Source organism: Panonychus citri, unplaced genomic scaffold, assembly GCF_014898815.1.
Source record: "Panonychus citri isolate SS breed McGregor unplaced genomic scaffold, ASM1489881v1 Contig00139, whole genome shotgun sequence".
NCBI classification, from domain to species: Eukaryota; Metazoa; Arthropoda; class Arachnida; order Trombidiformes; family Tetranychidae; genus Panonychus; species Panonychus citri.
In genome coordinates this window covers 2,228,616-2,250,738 of record NW_026515544.1, presented here as the reverse complement: position 1 = coordinate 2,250,738, position 22,123 = coordinate 2,228,616, and the positions used below count along the sequence as shown (strand labels likewise).

Below are 22,123 nucleotides of genomic sequence, written 5' to 3'. Positions count from 1 at the left end.
TTTATCCCCAATCTGATTCAATCTAATCACAAAATTATTTCAAAATGGGGAATCAATTATCTCATCCCCTTCATTAGAATCAAAGTTACTTTTCCCATTAAAAATTTCCTTTTCCGGAAATGATTTCCTTGCAGAGTATTTATAAACTGTTTCTCTTCACAATCAAATAATTTTTGTGTTTCAAAGGGAAAAAATGTCTTTTTTGAAAAGAAATATGAAAACCTTTGGTCCTAAAGAAAATTTAAAACAATCTGTTGAAAGTGAAACATCATTGTGTCAACCATCAACAAGTGCTGGAATCAAGAGAAAACTTTCAAGTGATATCAACAAAAAATCAACGCTATTAGAAAAGAAAAAGTCTTCTGAGAAATGTGATTCTGATAAACTTGTAGATAAATTGCCAAAGAATCTACTTTATGTGATTTTGAATCCATTTATTTTGAATGAAAAGTATGAATCTTTGAATCAACCGTTCCTTGTGAAGATTCAGGAATCTCAGCTCAAAAGTTTTGGATTCAAATTACCTTTCACAAAGTTTATGGACTTAAGTGAAAACTGTTTCAAGATCCAACTAAGGACGTATGATGTTTATGTATCTATCATTGCTATTGGAGGTGAGTCAAAAAAAGTGGTTGAAAAATTATAATTTAGTAAATTTATCTTTTTTCAGATTCTCCTCTAGAAATAGGCAAATCGTTGAAAGAAAACGTAGATAGAAATCAAGCTCTGAATGGTATGAAGAAAATCAAGAAATATACTGACTATGTTACAGAGCTTACTCATGTTCCATTAGATTCAGCTGATGATCTTCCTCCAAAGCAAGTTTTCAGTTCTAGAATCTTGAGCTATATATTTGGAAATGATTCTCAAACTGAAAAAATTGATTCAAATACATCTGAAACAAAAAAGCAGGTGAAGCTCGAGAATTCTAAACCGTGCGAGGATGAGAATAATATTGGTAAAGATCTGGACTTTCCTGATTATAAAGCAAAGGTTCAAGAGTTTGAAAAGCCGAGAATAGATTCACATAGATCAGAGTTAGATCTTTCAATAACTCAGATTTTGATTAAAAGTGTTTATGAACAGTTGAAAGATCTAGATAAGATGAAATCAAACCTATCAGACAGAGATACGACTGGATCTATTCTGCTAACAGTTATCAACCTTTTGTCTGATTTCATCAAATTGGTTGATCATCAAACAAAGAAAGAGGATGAAACTGCTCAGTCTATTCCAGAAACAGACAGAACTTATAAAAATAGTACAAAAGTATGTTTGGATTCAAGTTCTTATTTTCATATTTTTAATTAATAATTATGATTTTCATGTCAACAGAATAAGATCTTTCTTGAAGGATTGATTCCATTGATTTTGATCAATATAAATCAGCAATCAGAAACGCAAGACCAGGTGATCCAACTTCATTCGCTTATCAAATTGTAATGAGTTTTCCAGAAAGTTATTACAAAATGTAACACTTGGTAAAAAGTTTAGATCAAAAAACTTTGGAATCATATATTTCAATTGATACAAATTTTCTGGAGCAATACAGCAAAATATCCACTTGCATTCATTTGGGGATTTGAAGACCCACTCAATGCAAGAATCCAAGGAGATTTTGATTTTAAACTTGGACTGAATCGAGTTCAAGCTTTCATAAGTGAGTTTCTCAATAGAATAAGTAAAATCAAAATCCTGAGAATCAAACTAATTAGATTTTTTATACAGATCATTGTTTCAGGAAAGCCGACATTCTAAAGTATTCATCAAAAGCCGAGAATGAAGTTCGCAAGCGAATCATCAAAGCCTTTTGTGCAAGAAACACAATTTTGAGATCGCAAAATGACAAGATTCATGACCAGGAATACGACAAAACAAATTTTGATTTTCTAGATTCTATAGCAATAACACAAAGTTTTCCCTAATCTTGAGATTCATAATATAAATAAATAATGATTTCTATCGGATTTTTGTTTCTTCTAATTTGTTAATCTTTCGGAAATTCGCGATCAAAATCTTATTGATTTTTTTAATTGATTCATTGGTACTAGATTCTTGATTTTCTGATTCTCATATCAATCAGTTAGAATCAATATTTTTTGACAACAACGACAGTCGAATTTGAGTCAATTGCAACTAAAAAGGAGTTCATTTGAATCAATTTTGAATCTTTAAGCGCATCAAATCTGTCATTTTAGAGTCAATCCGGGTCTTATTCTTTTGAGTCAATTGAGAGTCTAAATGGCCGAGTGAGAATAATTTTTGACTCTAACTGGAGTCTCTTCTGTTGATTGGGTATCATGAAAACATTGAATTGTTACCATGAAAAAAAAGGTCATTTTCCATGGTGGCAAAATGTTTACTCAAAATTTCATCCTAATTCAGGGTGATTCCTTATATTATTTACTACATGATAAGCTGTGTTAATCCATTGGATTTAAGTCTCATGGGGATTTATGAACATTTTGTAAAAACAGGTTGAAATGATTATCCATGAACTTCAATCTGATAATCATCATGGTAATCATGATGCAAAATAAAGTTTCAAATAGTCTTGAACTCATCCGATTTTTATTTCTTACTTGATTTATCCTGATTACCTGAATCAAATCACTCAGAATCTCATTTATATTTTATTGTTATATGATTATCATCATGTCAACAAGATTATCTTCCTGATGATGATTGTTATTGAGTGTTCATGATTACTTATCAAAGATAATCATTGAACATGCAAGAATAATATGATAATATGTAAGAATCATGAAAAAAGAATGCGAAAAATTCAAGTTATCATGAACTTTTTTTCTTTCTCTAGTTACTTGTTTGTTTCATATGGAATTCTGTGAATTTTGATAACCAGAACTCACAATCAAACAAGAAAATTGTAATAACAATAAAAGAGGGAATATTTTGATTCTGAACTTCTGAGTTTTCCCTTTGAACTTTAAGAACTTTTTCTTTCTCTTCCGGAGCTCAACTTTTTTCCATCGAGTGTTTTTTTCTCATCTCAGCAAATTTTTCTCTCTCTTCACTTTGGATTACTCATTATTCTGTATTCATTTAAAGTTCATGATTATCGTTTTTCTTTCACATGAATTTATAATCAACTTTTCAACTTATCGACTTAGAATCACATAATATATTTTTCCACCCAAAATTCATTTGAATAACTTTTTTCCCACTCCCAGTGTCTTCATCTTGTTCCCCATTTGAAGATACATTTACAAATATCATCAAGTTTTCCCTACCGATGTTTACATGGTGAGTAAACCAATTTGACCTTATGGAAAGACTTCCAAAGTTCTGAATAAAATTCAGTTTCCATGGGAATTTTTTTCCTCCTTTTTCATAATCTACATGAATGTAAATCTGTCATTCTCATTGTTGTTTAACTGTTTTGTTTGTCACCTTGTTGTCAAATGAAAATCATTCAAAAATTTACACAGTTTCCACAATGGAATAGATCTTATCATGAAATAGTTCAGTCTATTAACTGAACGGTTACATTATAAAGATAACCAAAACTTTGGAAACAATTTGAAGAAAAGAGATAATCTAATCAACTGAATCAATCTGAACTTTTCACCCTAAACTCAAGAAGGAGACAGAGAGACAAAGAAAAAGAGAGATAAAAGTTCAATTGGAGGAAACAAATTCCTTGTTGTTAATGATTAATTCATGATAACCAACAGGGGAGAGAGCAAGTTATATATCTTTTCATTAGAAATATAGTTACATTGAATATGTTGCTCAATCGATTGAGATTTTGGTTAAGCTCCCTTCAGAACTTGGACCTGAACTGAGCAATCATGAGATGATTATTCATTCACATGGAACATGATATCGATTTTGAAACATGAAGATAGTAACAAAAAAGTCTAAGGGACTATGATGATGAGAGATTCAGATGGAAGAGCAAGAATTTTTTCTCTTTTTCTCTCAGAACTTTCTCTCTTTCCATTTAAATTTTTCATTAAATTTTCCTCTTTCTGATTCCATCATGAGTATAATAAATATCAAGGTCGATCCTCAGGAATAATTCTCCCTGAACGAATTTGATGAAAAATCTTCTCTGATCTCTTTCACTTTGTCTCCTTCCTTTGGAAATATTTATTTAGTGTTAAACTTTTTTCTTTTTTTTCTCTCTCTCTCACTACGAACTAATTTTACTATTGGTTCGACCAAAGTTCTGTTTTCCATTGTTCATGTATCACCATCATTCACTTTATCATCACCATGATCATCCTTGTCCTCCAACTTTTTCCCATTGAACTTGATTCTTGCTCCTATCATCACAAAAGCTTCTGGAATCATAATGTATTCAGATGATACTTGAATCTTGAAAGAGTTTGAAACAAAAGTGGATAAAGTTAAGACTGAATCAGGGAGATTAGAGTGGTTGAAAACTCAGAGGATTTCAATGAAAATCAGTGAGTTTTATTTAGATTAAAGTTTCATGAATAATGTTGATGAAGATGAGAGGGATTACCATGGGTAGATTAAATTGTGAGATTGACTTTATGGTGAAAATAAAAACAAACGGGACAACAAATATTCATTGAGAGAATTGATTAATTGCATTAATAGGATTTCATTTCGTTTTTTGTTGGAACATGAATTATATTAAATTGATTTAACTCTAAGTTTCAAAAGATCAATGAGATCATGGTGATGACTCTCTCAACTATTGTTCAATTAAATCTCTTGTGAAACTAATTTCAATATCTCTGAACTTACCTGTTCTTTTGTGATAATAAATCATCAGCATTCATCAATAGAAATCTAATAATTTGGACAATCCCATTCTTAGAATCTGATCTGAAACTTGATCTTAGACAATAAGTAAGGATTAACTACCGAATAAGATTAGATTATAAATTATCATCAACTCCACAATCTAATTATAACAAACGATTTACTTTTATATTGAAAAAAATTTCTGAATTATGTTACCGCCTTTTAGATTCACAACATTGAATCATAATCATTGAATTGGATCACAGGTAAGTAACACACCCAAAGATAAATCTCATGATAAAATGTATACATTTCACTGAGTTCTTCACCAAATAGTTCTTGTCATCTTCATGATGAAACATGATCGTTAGATGGTTACACCTAAAGTCCAACGAATGACTCAATTTAAATTATTCTCTAATGAAGAGTAATGATTCCGATAGAATGCTGTATTTTCCTCCTATTGGAATTTCTGGAAATTTCAGACCAATTCCACTCGATTTCAAACTCATGATACAACAAGAGAGCGAGAGAGACTTTGGCTTTACTTTGGCATTATCACGTTAGCAAGTACATTAGTTTTCGCCATCAATTTTAGTCATATTCTACTCAGAATTCTAGTGATGATGAGAATCATGAGATAGATGAACTAATAGAGAAGTCGAGAAAGTTTTCGAGATCATATCTGGACAGAAAACTTTAAATTTCAAGTTTCATTTACTTTTGACTTTACTTTCACTCTCAGTTCCTAATGTTTGATATCAACGATTACATATATTTCATTCATCCCATGAACTCAGTAATCTACTTGCTGTTTAGTCATCTGATCTGCTTCCATAAAATTATAAAATCAAGAGGATACTGAAAATTTCATACAGAGAACATGATAAAAAAAAGATTGGAATCTGAAAATTCATCATTTCCTCACCCATATGAGTTAAAGTTATTGGATTGAAAAAGTTACTTTGAATCAGATAAAAGCAATTCCTTATGAAATAAAAGCTTAAATGTCCATTTCTTCAATAATGGTCGATGGTCAAGTCGATGGTCATGGTTACTGAATAGGCTGAAAGATTAGGGGTGAGAAAAAAATCGAAAATTTTTCATAAAAAAAAAACTTTCAACCTTATTTTCACTCCCATTTAATTTCAAAAGAGTTTCTTCCCATCTTCATGATGAAACTCGATAACAATCATGTTTAATTTGCTAGAGTTCTGAATTCAGGGGATAAAACAAAAGTTCCAAAGTGACTATTATCGTTATCATTATTATTTTTATGGTTATATCTTTTTATTTGCTTACTAAAACCAGAAATATAACAAAATTCAACCTCTATCGCCCTCCTATTGAACATTTGACTATCTTCAAATGAGAGGTCAAACGATGACCTTGCATTACCATTGAACTTATTGTTGAAAGAACAGAAAACTTTTCCTCTCCAGAATTAACCTAATAAACGTTAGATTTTGCTAATACCACAAAGGAAAAGTTTCCGAGGTGGGATTTGCAAGATGTGTGTTTCTCACTAATAATGATGATGATAAAATCATCTCAATCTCTTATCATCATCCTCTTGATCTTAATTAAAAGTTCTTTACAAGGATTCAAATGAAAAAGAAAATTTTATTTCAAATATCAAAAGGAGAGAGTGGGAGTGATAATGGAATTACTTGTTTATGAAGAGTAATCTTTCTGTATCAAGGTTGGTAAAAGCTCATGAGAAGATAGAACTTAATTTCCATCATGTGAATAGCAATTTTCACCCTGAAATTCATATAAATTACATGTAATATTGTTAGAGAAAGAGAGGTGGGAACGATGAAGCATAGAGTTGGATGTACATCTAATTAATATGAGAGACAATAGGATTACAATTTTCCTATCATGATACTTACTGGTGAATCTTTTTCCTTATTCATCCTTAAAGTCATGATTATTATTTCATGGTAATAAATATCTTATTCTTGTTTTGATAATATTATTACGAAATCGTATTGGGCATCTTGTTACCTCAAAACTTAATTCTCAGATTTATGAACTTTCCAGAGCCAATGGAGTATTGGAATCTATTGCTGAATCTTTAATCAGAAACTGTAGATTACCATGTAATCTTGGTGATTATGGTGAAATTCAGAGACACGAACAATTCAACTGTTTATATCAACCTGATTTCTTTAATCACAATAGATTTGGTCACTTTCTGAGCAGATAATTCAATTGATTTCATCTTTCTCTCTCCAGAATCCGAATGATTTGATGACCAATAGATTATCATCATGTTTCATGATGATATCAAATGAGTAGCACAATGAGAATCAAATGAACGAGATTCAGTGTAACAAGAAAGTCAATGTGAACAACATGATGATGAGAAATGGGAGAAAAAAAGTTCAGGAGATTTTATTGTTCACAATTAAATTGTTATGCTTGAAAAAGAAGCTGAAATGCCTCATGAGAGAAAAAGATTACAGGGAAAAGTTCTAATAGTTGGAATAGTCTATTGATAGGGTGAGAATCAATTTCCACCAAGTGAATAGTGGATAAATTATCTAAACACCATGGAGCCCAAGTCACCTTCCATTCAGTAAGAATCAAATTAAACCAACAATTTAAAATTCTCAATGAAAAAATTCAATGTAACATCGATCATGATACAAACAATAAACTCTCAATCTAATTTGAATTTTGGCTTTTTTTATATTCTAACCATGATGATTATCATGTTAATCTCAATGAAATCAAATCTGTTGCCGTTTGTAATTAATAAATCAATGAATCATCAAAATCATCGGATAACAATCAACTTACTGATTAACATGAAACAAATTTTAAAACTGGAAAATAATCAGTTTAAATTAGTGGAAATTGGGTAACCAATCAGTTAATTGTGTTTAATATCAATTTGGTAAACTGAATTAAGGTTAATCTAATTGCTTAATAGTCGGTGAAAGGTTTTTTTTCTTCGATTTTGTGGAAAATTTTGATTCTCACTCGGTATTTGATTTATCGTCGTAATCATTGATAATATCAGAACTTTTTTCTCTCAAAAATTCATAACTCATTTAGTTCATTAATCGAAGTTTTTTTTCTGGTTCCATGTATCGAATATAATTTGCTCTTTTCCCTTTCACCATTTGATTCTAAAAAAGTTCCAATTTCTCAACAAGTCATAAGCCATCTATCGTTCTGAGTTTCGTTGAGTGTTAATTAAAGTAAATCAATCAATCTTTTCATCATTAAATTAAGGAACTTATGAAAACTTTTTTGCGAATTCATTTTTCTTTGCCAATTCGAACCCTAATCAATTCTGTTTCATCACAATTGAAATGGTCTAAGTATCGAATTGACCCTAAAAATCTCAGTTTCATTATCATGAAATGATAGAATGGACAATCTTATTACAGTTAGAACTTTATTTTCCCCGTCGAACTTTTTTTCTCTCCTTCACCTTGGCCTCATTGTCTCTATTTACATAGAACGAAGAGATCAGATTCCCTCGAAACTCAAATTTCGAACATTTTTCTATTAGATTATAAAGTATTTTTCGACTATTTAGACGAGAAATTCATTCAAATCTTCCCTGTATCATGTTACTCACGAACTTGATTATAATGTAAAGTATTAAACACTCACAAGATTGAGTTTCTAGAATCAATTTGATTATTTCTATTTAATTATTCTAATCATTTGTAAGATTTAAGTAAATGGTTTGGAAAAACTAATTTGACAATTTTTCTTTACACAGAAATAAGAATCTGAATCAATTGAAGTGTATTGTAAACTGATTCAGTCTATTTGTTCAATTATGTATTATTATTATCAATTGTCAATACGACTGATTTAATTGTTTGATTCATTATTCAGGATTGATTGTTATGGTAACAATTTACAAATAGAAATAATAATAAGCATGAAGATGATCAGTTGTAATATCTATTGATTAGTTTATCAATTTAATGAATAAGATGAAAGGTATTGGATCAGATTTATTGGGTTATCAAGGTGATGAGAAGATAAGAGTGGGAGGATAAAGATGATAAAGTGGGATAAATGAATGGAAATGGATAATGAGAGAGAGAGAGAGAATTGGATAAGGTGGAGTCGATTGGAATAACAGAAAATATATCAGAGAAAATATTAGATAATAAGATTCCAATGGATTCTGAAAGGTATCTGGTTACACTCAGGATTTTAATCTGAATAAAAATCTATCCGATTGAACCTATGGGGTGAATGAAGTGAGGACGTTGAAGGGAAGAGATGATAAAAGAAGAGGAAGAAAATGATGAAGACGATGAAGGAAAAGGTTCAGGAACTAGAACAGGAAATATCGAGGTTCGAATGTATTAATATTTCTCTCATTCTTCTATTAGTTTTTTTTCCTTTTTCATCTCTGCTCGTCTTTTTGTCACCCTGAAAGAGAAGATGAAAATGATGAAAAGATGCCAAATATGATGGAGATAAGGAATACCCATGATTATGAGATTGAAATAAAATGAATGAACATGAAAGATGAACATGATACAGGGAATGACTGTTTACTATTATAATCATTATCATGGACAAGAATGGTTAATGGATCCTGTTCAATGATAATAACGAAAGATTGACTCAAGATTCAAAAGAGATTCATGATTATTATCATGGAAATGATAAAGTTGTGAGGAAGAAAAAAAGTTCTGAATAACAAGAAAATATCTTGTTACTTTTTACTCCTCTTCATATGAATATTATAACATTTATTTCGAGGTGAGAAATGGAAACAATCATAATGGTAACAAATAATTCAATGGCAATTCACAGGAAATTCATTGTTTTGAGAAATCACCATGAAAATATCATCTCAATCGCTCTGAGTTCAATTATTTCAGTTCATTTTCATATGTAAATGAAAAAAACCGAAAGCTCAGATGTGATTTAATTATCATAATTTTAGATCCGGTTTAAAGTCCGATTGATATTGGGACACCATGAAAAATGTATCATACTCAATGGCGATGACGAAAACTTCTGAACTTTTATTCTGATCTTTGACACCAAACGTTAACCACTTTTACCATTCACAAAAAAAACTGAATAAACTGATTGATGAAATTTCCAGGACAATTTTTTCCTATTTTTTTTCATCTTTTCCTTATAAATTGTTTCATGGGTGAATGAGCTTTTTGTTGGTGTAGTTGTATCATGAATGAATGGTGAAACTGAATTTGGAACTTTTTTCTTCTTCATTCCAACTTCCTCCAACTGAACAATAACAACAACAAAAACAACATTCTGACCTTAGAGAGCCTTGGGAAAAAAATCTCTCTCTCATGAGTTTTCATCCATTGATGAATGTGATTCCAGATTCTGACGAAATTTCATCATCATGCTCTCCATCATTATCACGATTATCGCTTAATCATAAACACAATCAACTACAATCAAATTAGAAAAACATAAAATTTGTTGAAAAAGAAATGTCATTGCCCAGAAAATATCAAAAATCGTCAAATTTATTTCATCTTCCCCTGAAAGATGAAACTTCATGATAAAAAATTAAAGATTAAATTGGTAAAGAATTCAAGAGAAAATTACAAAAGAATGCTAATTGTCATTCTAATTACCAGAAAATTCTGTAGCATTTGAAATTATTGCTCAAAGAAAGACTGAAAATAATAAATGAATGAAAAAAGTTCTGAAAGAAAAAATTTCCAAGGTTCATGGGAAAAAATCATTTTCTCCATTTAAATATTAATACATAGAATTCTCAGCCCTTAATGATAATAATCATGAGAGAACATATAAAATTCTGATAAACTTTTTCCTTATCATTATCGTGACCTTTTTTTGTGTTGTTGATGAAACTTATTAATCCGATGAAATTGAATAGCCTAAAGGTTAAACATAAGACTCAGGTAAATGTTGATATGATAATAATAATAATATGGAATAAAAAAGCAACTAAGTTACTCTGAGAATTCAGGGAAAATAATATGAGCCAAAAGGTAAGAATTATTATCGATAATAAATATAATAATAAACACGATATTAAGTTAAGATAAATATTCTTGAAGAAAGATGAAGATAACTTCCTATTTATCCTCAATATCATCACAGAAGATGAAGATATAAATTTACCTCTCTCAATACACTTATCATCCTCATCTTCATTAGTCTTTTCATCATCATCATCATCAATAACAACATGAACCTTCACACCGGATATCAAATCTTTAGGCTCATCAATTTTTATTCATTCATCAGGATGAAAATGATGATTAACTTGCTATTGAAATTTTGGCTTCAACAATTGATCATGAAAGTTCAATTCTTTATCCTCAAACTTATCCTTATATGAAACTTGATGAAAGTGGAGTTGATAGATGAATGAATCATTCCCAACACCAACAACATGGTGGATAAAATTATTGCAAGGATAAGCAAACTGTTGAACAAGATGGTTCCCTTTGTATGATTATCATTCAATATTTGATTTAATTTTATCTACATCATCATCTTATTTTTTTTATCTTCACCTTTATCTCCATCAATTCTGAGTGTTCATTTTCATCCTTTACTCTTTCATCTCCCCTGAAATCACCATGTAGGTTTATTATAAACACACACACACAATCAATCACTATCTTATACTCACACACGCACTCTCCTTGATGATGATGATGATGATGATGAGAGAGAGAGAGAGAGAGAGAGAGAGAGAGAGAGAGAGAGAGAGAGAGAGAGAGAGAGAGAGAGAGAGATGTGATGGAGATGAAGATGAGAATACGCTCTCTCTTTCTCTCTCGCTCTCACTTGAATTTGTTTCTTCATCTTCTTTTCTCATTCACTTACAATCCTAAATCTTGTTTATTTCTTCTTCTTATTTTTATCTTATTTTTGTCATCATTCTCACTCATAGTCACTTTCTCTCTGTGTTTACATCTCGAATTGTTGATGTTCTAATGGCCTAAAGAATCGCTATTACCTTGGAAGAAAAATCTTCCATATTGTCCTTCGATTATCATAACAATCGTCATCATCTTAATCTCCTATGAATTGAATTCTCATGTAATGATTAACTTTATAATCTTTTGTTTTCCAAGTTTCTTTTTCTCTCTCTAAACAAACCTGATCCACTTTCTTAATTTACTTTAATTCCATCCCATTGTTAATAGTTGTTCATATTCCAAATGGATTTATCATGTAAACTTTTCATTTCTATCATCATGTTTATCTGATCAACGAGAAGGTTAAGAAAAAGTTTCAAATTCCAATTCGAAATCAATGTGATTTTACTTTCGATTACCGATTTTGATTTTTTCTTCCAATTTCATCCCTTCTCTTTCCATCAATTTCATCATAATCATGGTCATTTATCGTATTCCAACTGAATTCTAATCGAAAATTTCATTCTTTCTCGTTCTTTTTACACTTTTGTATTGTTTTCGTTTTGCAACATTTTTTTTCTATCATCAAGTTAACCCAGAAAATTTCAACTCTTTTTCCCCTCAACCAAATCAAAGTAACAATTAGTTTGTGATGGTGAATATTTGATTGTGTTCAGTGTTTCTAATAATCAATACTAATTGTGATTAAAGTGATTCGACAGAAAATTAAATGCACAACAATTGAGGTCAGTCAACAATCAACAAGAAAAAAGTGGTTACATTTAAAATCTGTTGGGATTAATATTGTTACTTTTGTGTTGTCGGCGATCATTAGTTAATTGTGACACTGATTTAAATCACTTTAACTTGACAAATGCACTTGATTGTGATTAAATTTTGATACCAGTGGATTAATTATTTCGACTTTTGCAAAGAAAATTAAAAATAGTGATCAACACAAAAAGAAAAACATTTTCATTGTATATTTAGTTATCCCGTTAATCTCAAAGTTAATCAGTTAATCTTTTGACTTCTCAATCAATGAATTAATCTTGATGATTTTAAATCATTGGTTATGTCAGAGGTTAAAGTTGCCATTAGACAACAATTAACACCAAAATCAGCTAATCTAACAAGTAACCTGATAACTAAATCAACGATTAATTCAATTTTACCACCGGTGGAATCAGTTGATCACTACGAATCTCCTAAATCCTTGACAACATTTGATCATCATCATGATCACCAATCACCATCATCATCTTTTCATCCTTGTCACAACATCAACACCATCAATCTGAATCCGAATCGGAATCGCCAACAATCAGTGACCTTTGGTCAATCAGCTCAACGACAACAACACCAACCTCCTCACCCTTAGCCTCTTTATCCACCTCTGCCCTTTTAATAGCTCTGAATGTTAGCTCACTAATTGTCCAAGGCTCATCTTTACTCTCTCATTCATCATCATCTTTATCTTCCCTCTATTCTGATGGTAAAACAAATGATGAGAAAAATATTATCATCTTTTCATCATCATCAAAAGGATTAACATCATCATCAACAAATTCACCTTTATTATCCCATGGAAATGGATCATTACTTTCATCATTCCAATCAAATGGATCCAATTTGATAGTAAATTGTTGTAATCATAATTTAACAAGCAACACCAATTTACCAACTAATACAATCATATCAACAACAGAATTTAATATCGATAATGATAATTCAACATCTATTGTTGATTATGTTGGTCAAGGTTTCGGTATTAGTACATTAAGTGTCTTTGATTTTTACGATTCACCATTTAATGGACAATTTAACCTAACAAGTGTCTTCGATCAGGATAATTTACAAACTAATTGGACTAATCAATCAGTTGTAATCTCTTCCAATTTGAATACATTATTTAATGATACAATCATCAATTCATCTTATATCATCTCAGGTTCATCATTATCTCCCCTGAATCCAAATGATATTATTTCCGCTAATTGGACAACTGAACCCGATCTTCGTATTCATCATCCATTTCTTGCTCTTCTATTAGGAATCATTTGTCTTCTCGTTATGTTTGGTAATATATTGATAATGGTTGCGATTCGTCGGGAACGTTATCTTCATACGGTCACCAATCTATTTGTGGCCTCGCTTGCGGTTGCCGATTGTCTTGTTGGAGCCATTGTAATGCCCTCTTCAGTGGTCCACGAGGTGATGAACAAATGGTGGATATTTGGTCAAGATTGGTGTGACCTTTGGCACTCTTTTGATGTTCTCGCTTCAACAGCTTCCATTTTAAATCTTTGTGTCATCTCACTTGACCGTTACTGGGCCATTACCGATCCAATCAGTTATCCTGCTCGAATGACCAACAGAAAGGCCAAGATACTCATCGCACTTGTTTGGACTTGTTCCGCTTTAATCTCTTTCCCGGCCATTTTATGGTGGAGAGCGGTTTCCTCGCCACCTCGACCTTTACGATGTGACTTTACGGAAGATGTTGGTTATCTCCTTTTCTCATCGATCATCTCATTCTATGGACCTTTGATCATCATGTTAGTCGTTTACCTGAGGATTTATCGAGCGGCCATTCAACAGACAAAATCAGTTAGAAGTGGAACTAAATCAATCGCCGCCATTGATGGTAATGAAAACAACGCTGTCGTCCTAAGGATACATCGAGGCGGTGGAGCGGGTGTTAGCACGGGCGCAAGTGTAAATCCAAGCTCAGGGCCCGTTGTCTCGAGTTCAAGCAATTGCTACTGTGAAATTGAGAGTCATAATCATCTTCATCATCATCATCATTTTAATCAATCATCTCAACATCATCTTCACAACAATCATCAGATTAAATCACCTCGTCTTGTGGGTGAGGTTTCATTTGAAGAATCATCTGATTACCTTAACTCAGATGATAATGGTCTAAGTGTTAAAGTATCATCAGTCCGCCATCGGAACATGAAAGCTTTTTCATTAAGCCGAAAATTGGCTAAATTAGCCAAGGAAAAAAAAGCGGCCAAAACTTTGGGCATCGTGATGGGAGTTTTTATATTATGTTGGTTACCCTTTTTCATTGCTAATCTGGTCAAGGGATTTTGTGGTGATTATTGTCTAATTAATCCTGATCTTGTCTATCCATTGGTCACTTGGTTGGGCTGGTTGAATAGCGGCATGAATCCGGTCATTTATGCTTGTTGGTCAAGGGATTTTCGTCGAGCTTTCAAAAAGATCTTATGTTCTTGTTATAAACCAAAGTCTAATCGTGGAACCAAAATACTAAACCGACCCGGCGGTGGTACTATTGGTGGGACAGTTCAATCGACGAGATATAATAACAATAACAATAATAAATCAACGATGAATAAAAAAAGTATCAGAATTAAGAGTAACCATAAAAACGATGAGGATGAAAATACCGTTACAATTGGCGATTGTAATGAGAATAACAATTTAGAGAGTGACAATTATTCACCAGTTGATGTATTTAAACAATATAATCAAAGCGTTTATAATTCAAATCATAACAATTCAAATAATAATAATAATAAATCACCCAAGTGCCCAAACGATTCAATCGGAATGATTGGCCTGAAATCGGCGAGTTCATTTAAATCAACTCGAAAAGAGTCAACAGTTAATGATATTTTTTTCTTAACCAAAAAGTGATTAATAAATTGTGGATTATCAGATGAAGATGATTGATAAAATGATCTACTCATGATGATGGACAAGCAAATCAACATCTCGACAGATAATTAACTAAATTGTTGAAATCACGAAAATTAAATAATCTACTCAGTTGTTGATGTAAATTGTTGTTGATGATTAACTCTTGATAATAACAACAGTTTATGAGTAAATAATGAATGTCAACAATCAGTTTGATTGTCATTATTAGATTTCACTCTCTTAATTAACTTGCAAGTTGATGTTTGATTGTTACGAATCTAGTTAATTACAAATCCTCTTGAAACGTTTCAATCAATACAAGAAATTGACAAAAACATGAAGATGAAGATGAAAACATGATGATAATCATCATCACACCATCAGTATGATCAAGATGATTACGAAAAAGTGATGAAACTAATGGATTTGTAAACAACAATTAACGAAAGTTGATTAATACAAACAAGGAAATTTTTTCCATACTTTCACTTATCATCTTCATCTTCATCCTGATCATCATCAACATTAACATTGTAAGTGAAAATTAATATAAATCATGTTCACAATTAAACTTTGATGAGAAAACAAATTAAGCTCAATGATTAGAAGCAGGAAAATAAATTGATTTCAAATTAATCATCGACTTAACAATTAACACTTTCATCACTTCAATTAAGCTCATCATCTCTTGATTATCACCAGAAATGATTAATTTAAGATGAAATATTTAATATTAATATTTGATTTATCTCTTTCTTTCTATATCTTTAATCAAAAGGAATTAAATTAATTACGATTAACTAAATTGGAATTGGATGGAAAATATTTCATCGAAAGGAACAATTCAAACAATCTAATGATTAACACGTTAATTGTTTCGCTGGATTACAAGTAAAATCTTAAATTACTAATCATATAAATCACTTTCATTTTTTCAACTTGTTGTATTCTAATTGTGATTAATTAAAACGATTAAATTAATTACAATTAAAGGAGAAAAAATTTCTTACTGTTATTAAATGAATTGCTCGAAAAAAAATGAGATATTAATTGTTATTGTTTATCATCACTCTTGGTTTTTCAAATGATTTCTGGTTAGACGATTAACTTTTCCCAAAGGTTAATTAATTTGCTTGATCATCATGATAATTAATGAAGATGAGAAGATAATTATAATAGTAATGATCAAGAGAGAAAAGGTAATATATTAGTTAATGAGAATAAGGAATAAAAGTTGAATAAACTTTTAACTTGAGAATTGAAATGAATTATTAATTGTTAACTTTTTCTTCATTAACCTTTTTTTTCCCTATCTCATTGTTTAAGTTAATTTAGATTCTGTAAACTTATTATCATTTTAACAATCAAGTTGATTGTTACCTCAAGAGATTTAAATACAGTTTTAGGTAAATCCTTTTCTATTTGGGAATTTTTCTCTCACTCTCTCGGTGAAATGTCAGATTGATTCAGGATTGAATTAGATCAGACTACTAATTGCTGTTAGTTACAGGGAATTTAGGGAAGGATAAAAGGGAAACGTGATGAAGAACAATCAACGATTCCAATGTAGTTGTTTAACACAGAGATTCACTGGATTAGATAAGAATACATTGAGTTAATAATAGAGAATTTTCATTAAATTGTTGAATAAGAATAGAAAACAAAAGAGTGGCATGAGTGTGAGAGAGAAAAAGGATAATAGGGAATCGAATAGAGATAAATCAAATAGAGCATAGGACAGGTTGATACACAGAGGATAAAGATGAAGATGATGATTAGGATGAATGAGAACTAAAGTTGCAAGATGTTGATCGTGGAGGGAAAAAAATGCTGTCAGGAAAATGTCTGCTATTAGAATAATAATAGAGAAATGTTGATGCTCTATTGATGAATATTCTTTTTCCTTCTTCCATGGTGAATGTTCTAATATATATAAATATATCTGTTAGAGAAAAGAAGAGGAGAAAAAAAAAGATGAAAATGCTGATGATTAGAACAGAATATGCGAGAGAAAAAAAAAGAGCAGAATAAACTCTAACCACTGACACTCAAGAAGAAGATTTAGTATTAATAGTGATGGAAATAGAGATAGAATGAGATGGGAGGAGAGAGAGAGAGAGAGAGAGAAGTCTTCATTTAACAGGCCATGACATATTCTTGATAACTGAAAGACAATGGAGAGAGAAACTGAAACAATTTGATGTGAAGAGAAAAAAAGTATCAAGAGTTGGAGCTGAAATGGAGAGAAAATCTATTCAAGGTATAGACAAATTGTGTGAGTGTTCCTGTTGTCACCATTGGCTCAATTTCTTTTCTCTTTATTATTACTTCTCTTTTGTTTTCCATCTTTTCTCCTGGTTCTATAGATTAATTCCATGATTATAACATGAGAGACCCTCTGGGCATGATTTTAATTGAAAGAAAAACTTTACGCCATCACAAGTGATAATTTACGAAAGACTCTTAGATTATTTTCATGATGAGACTTTAATGTGAATGATGATTATTTGCTAATGAAGAGAAAGATGAAAGAAAATAGAAAATGTTAAGTTAAGTGGTAAATAGAATTTTTTTGAATAAATATAGAAAAAAGAAAATGGATGAATATTAACATACCTTTTCAATGAGAGTCAATTCAATTGACTCAATTGATCTTGTAAAGTAAATCAGGTATTGTCATAAGATATTAGGATAAATCACCAAGGGAATTTTAGATTCATTTAAAAGAGAAAAATCATCCAAGACAATGGGAAAAAAACCCTCATGGAAACACAGGCAATTAGAATAGAATATTTGTTTTAAGGTAGAAAATGTTTCCATAATTTTTTCTTCTTATTCCAAGGATCACATTAATTTTTTACTAATATTCTTTTTTCTTCAATTCCTTTGGCGCAGAGAGAGAAAGTAAACATTTGCCAATCAGTGTGAGTTAAGAATCACATGTGATGATTTAAGTTAATTTCTTAAAAGGCACAATTAAGAAATCATTTCTAAAGAGAAAAGAATAAAAAAAAAGCTAAAAAAGAAGAGAAGAAAAAATAACAAGTTAATGGTGAAGATGGTTTTTCTCTTTTTTAAACTCGGAAAATTTAGAGATAGAAAGAGGGAATAGAGAACAATCAAAAGGTTACAATTAAGGTGTCTAAACATGATGATTTAATGTTGAAGTAAATTGAAATCAAATCAATCAAACAATTGGAAACTCACATATAGAAAGGAGAGAGAAAGAGAAAAAGAAAAAGAGTAACTAATGGAGATGAATAAAATTAAGAATCATTGGGAACGTTTACTTACCCTGACAATGGAAAAACAAATTTTCCTCAACATCTAAACATTTCTTAAATCATTTAGACATAATCAAGTAAATTGTATAAATTAAAATGAACAATTAACAAGATAAATTTAAACTATTCACTTGAGATTCAGTGACGATTTTCACAAAACCGAAACTCGTTGTTTACGGTTGCTAGGCAACCGTTGCCATGGAAAAAGCGTTTGTTTTTGATTTTTTTGTGTTTTCTTTTTCAATTAGAGTTAATTAATTCAATTTCTTTGATTTGGTTTTAATTGTTGTTAGAAAACAATTTTCTCCAAATTGTCTGTCAACTCACCCAACTGTTGTTCTATTTTTAAACGTGAATCTTTTCCTTCAAACCATTTGGATTTTATTTCATTTCATTTTTAGTTTTCTTTTTTAAATTTTTCTAAATTCACACAATTTAATTGTTATCCTTGATCACTTTCTTTTCAAGGCTAATTGGACATTGTTTTCTATCAACCTTTTTTTTTCTTCTCTCTCACTGTCTCTTTCTTTCTTCATCTCAAGGTAGGTTTTCGAAATTTCGATTTTCCTTTTTTCAAATTCTTTCTTTTGTATCTTATTTTCGGTGACTTGTTTTTGACTCTCTTATGTTTCTAATTTTGGAAATTTTCTATTGTTCTTTTACGTCTCAATCTGTCTCTTCTTCTTTTCTCAGTTAACCTGTGATTAAGATGACTGACTCACCGGTTAGACAATCTCAGAATTCTAGTTTAACACCTAGAAGTGCCAAATTCATTTCCGTTATGTTACCCAAAAGTGTCCTTTCAAATAACCAAGAAAAAAACACTTCCATTGAGGGTAAGTAATAATCATCTCATATTCACAGTCGATTGTGTTATTTTTCCACCTCTCTCAAAATTGTCAACTCTTTTTGCTAATTATTTGTCTATTTCTCTGTTTTCTTTTGTTGATTTAGATTTGGTGCTCACTGATCAATCAAAAGCTTTCACTATGTTGAAACAGAATAAAGGTTCAAGGATAAGGATGTTTGATAATTACGAAGATGCTTTCAATTGTAGCTTGGAAGGTATTAGTGATCCTGAATCAAATCGAGAACCTTCAAAGGAAAAAGTCGCTGCCAATTTCCCTACACCCTCACCTCCCGAATTAAGTGTCCTCCGTCGAGCGATAGAACGAGGTGATTTAGATTCAATCCGATCTCAGGTATCAACAAATCCTAAATTTCTAATCACCACCAGTGATACTCCGGTCATTTTGATGGAGGGGCCTCGTTATAATGCCGTTCATATTGCATCCAAATTCAATCAAGTTGAAATTCTTGATTTTATCCTGAAAACTGTTAATAGTCCAACTTTCATAAAAACATTGTATCCAAATGATTCCGATGAGATTACGGAAGCAACAATGAAACGTTTACTCGATTTATACCTGAACACACCCGATAAAGCAGTAAGTTGTAATTAGAGAACTTTTTTTTCTCAATATTCTAATGGAATTTTTTTTGTTTTCTCCCCTTAAGGCTCTCGATACTCCGTTACATTTTGCTACTAAATTTGCCGCCGTTGATTGTGTTAAACTGCTTCTTTCTTACCCTGATTGTGATCGAGGTCGACCCAATAAGTTTAATCAAGTTCCATATGATGTAATATGTTCAAGGAAAAACGATGAAAAGGCAAAGAAACAGATCAAAGATCATTTTGAAGCTCGATTTTATGTTGCAATCAATCGTGAATTTGATCGTGTTACCGTTTGTAAGCCAAGTGAAACACCTCCTCTTGATAACAGCATTTCCGGTATCGCTGGTCCAATGTCACCTAAATTAGCGGAAGAAATTTACAATACACTTAAATCTCCACCGAAAGCTTCCTCACCTCGTAAATTTCGTATCCGTTTCACCGATGGATCTCGAGGGGTTGAAAGGGTCGCCTCAATGGAGTGTCGTCGATTACATTTAAATTGGGTTGAATATTGGCCATTTTTAGATTGTTACATTGATTTAACTTCACCTGAAGGTCTTGAGATGCTGGAAAATCATTTGAAAAAAGTTCACAAGGTAACTAAGTCTTAAACTGAAAACTCAAAGTGAAAACTTTCCAATTCTCGTAACAATTAACATTTACTTAAAGAGAAAATCATTTAAAGCTTTTAGATTGCTTGAATATAAATTGCTTTGGCTCATATTAATAATAATTATTAACAATTTGCTTTGCTTTCTAATCAAAAAAAAAACTTTTTTCAGCTTAATTGTTGCTAAACAGTTAAAGATGAAAATGACTGAAAGGAAAAGTGTCAATCATTGAAATTGTTCACAAATTAATTCACTATGTCGTTTGATTGTTAATACTTTTTCCCTAAGCTTATATAATCTATTAATTAACTGTTTATCAACAAATTGTTTATTTTTCTGATTCTTCACCACAGGATCTTACAAGTAAGCAACCTGATGAGGAAGAATCTTCAAGATTGATTGAATCGCTATCAGAATCCAATAGCCGAGATCAAAGTACAATTAGTTACCTTTGTGATAGACTTGGCTCTCTTGCTCTAATCTCAACATCTCAGGAAATAAAATCACAAGCTGATGAAGATGAAGATGCAAATGAACAGGTCGATGATGTCCAGTTAAGTGACCAATTAAGTAGTGATGAAGAAAGTGATGAATCTTATATGACACCTCCATCAAGTCCAATAATTCAAGTTGATTACTATGTTAACGGGTGAGTTGTGAAAAGATTTTCATTTACAATCAACAAGTGTTTAAATTTTTTCTTTTTAAATCTTCTTTATTAGTTCATTGATGACCCAAAGTGATAGAGATGCAGCAAATGCACTGGCCGAAATTAATATTGACCAATTTAGATATCCATACCTAGCCCAATGGTTGAGAAAAGTGAAACTTAAACAACCAATTCCATCTCCATTCAAGGAAACCCATGAATCAAGTTTCTCTAAGGAAATGTTTAACTTTGTTCCAACTGAATCAACACCAAGGACAAGGAAAAGCATCAACTTGATTGATCTAATTACACCTCGACGATACTCTTTTAACGATCATACAAACGAAGAGGATAAGGGAGATGATGATGATGATGATGAAAATGATGTCTTCCAAGATAGTGTTTGTCACTTAACTGTAGATATTAGTGATGATTCTTACAAATAAGAATTCAGTCTTCCATTATCATCTACTGATCATAATCAATTGCAAGTTAAATCATAATCACAAGGATGGAAATATCAACTTCTTAAATTTGTCTAAATTATTTTCCACTGTTATCATTATTGTTATTGTTATCAAATTGTATAACTTTATATACATCTCTCTGTCTCTCTTTTGTGTTTACGGGCTAAGATTATATGATTTCCATGTTTAACATTATGGGGTCAACTTCTGAACATAGAACAGTTCAAATGAGAGTAAATTACTACCTTTTGTCGGCGATGGACCCAATCGATAACTGGGCCAACAGGAAAAATGAAAAATTGCACTTACTGTACATTTCACTCTCAAACCAAATGATGTAATTAAACGAGAGACCATTTTCTGACCATGTTGAGG

At 31.1% G+C, this 22,123-nt stretch overlaps 2 protein-coding genes and 1 long non-coding RNA gene across 4 annotated transcripts; 2 read left to right on the top strand and 1 right to left on the bottom strand.

Annotated features, from left to right (window-relative positions):
* The first annotated feature begins 214 nt into the window (after window positions 1–214).
* Window positions 215–16,199, top strand: LOC128394010 (uncharacterized). Its single transcript, XM_053354245.1, has 4 exons — window positions 215–614; window positions 671–1,269; window positions 12,879–15,814; window positions 16,060–16,199. The coding sequence occupies exons 1-3, from the start codon at window positions 215–217 to the stop codon at window positions 15,276–15,278; spliced, it is 3,399 nt and encodes a 1,132-aa protein (XP_053210220.1). The 3' UTR covers window positions 15,279–15,814; window positions 16,060–16,199.
* A 649-nt stretch (window positions 16,200–16,848) lies between these two features.
* Window positions 16,849–18,743, bottom strand: LOC128394407 (uncharacterized). Of its 2 annotated transcripts, none has more exons than XR_008326358.1 (4): window positions 18,576–18,743; window positions 17,898–18,297; window positions 17,610–17,791; window positions 16,849–17,223 (listed from the first exon to the last, which is right to left on the bottom strand). It is a non-coding gene; the product is annotated as an uncharacterized LOC128394407 (long non-coding RNA). The 2 variants fall into 2 exon arrangements; XR_008326359.1 differs by having other exon boundaries at window positions 17,898–18,271.
* Window positions 18,744–18,876: 133 nt separating this feature from the next.
* On the top strand, window positions 18,877–21,882 carry LOC128394404 (ankyrin repeat and LEM domain-containing protein 2-like). Its single transcript, XM_053354729.1, has 6 exons — window positions 18,877–19,107; window positions 19,259–19,401; window positions 19,520–20,013; window positions 20,084–20,617; window positions 20,986–21,281; window positions 21,355–21,882. Exons 2-6 carry the CDS (start codon window positions 19,275–19,277, stop codon window positions 21,725–21,727), a joined length of 1,824 nt encoding a protein of 607 aa, XP_053210704.1. The 5' UTR covers window positions 18,877–19,107; window positions 19,259–19,274; the 3' UTR covers window positions 21,728–21,882.
* The last annotated feature ends 241 nt before the right edge of the window (window positions 21,883–22,123 follow it).

Bases quoted from the DNA above. Each gene is read 5' to 3' on its own strand.
- LOC128394010 (XM_053354245.1), top strand. From the start codon at position 215: ATGAAAACCTTTGGTCCTAAAGAAAATTTAAAACAATCTGTTGAAAGT. The intron at 615-670 runs GTGAGTCAAAAA...ATCTTTTTTCAG, and splicing joins ATCTATCATTGCTATTGGAG to ATTCTCCTCTAGAAATAGGC. The intron at 1,270-12,878 runs GTATGTTTGGAT...ATCATCTTTTCA, and splicing joins CTTATAAAAATAGTACAAAA to TCCTTGTCACAACATCAACA.
- LOC128394404 (XM_053354729.1), top strand. From the start codon at position 19,275: ATGACTGACTCACCGGTTAGACAATCTCAGAATTCTAGTTTAACACCT. The intron at 19,402-19,519 runs GTAAGTAATAAT...TTGTTGATTTAG, and splicing joins AAAAAACACTTCCATTGAGG to ATTTGGTGCTCACTGATCAA. The intron at 21,282-21,354 runs GTGAGTTGTGAA...CTTCTTTATTAG, and splicing joins GTTGATTACTATGTTAACGG to TTCATTGATGACCCAAAGTG.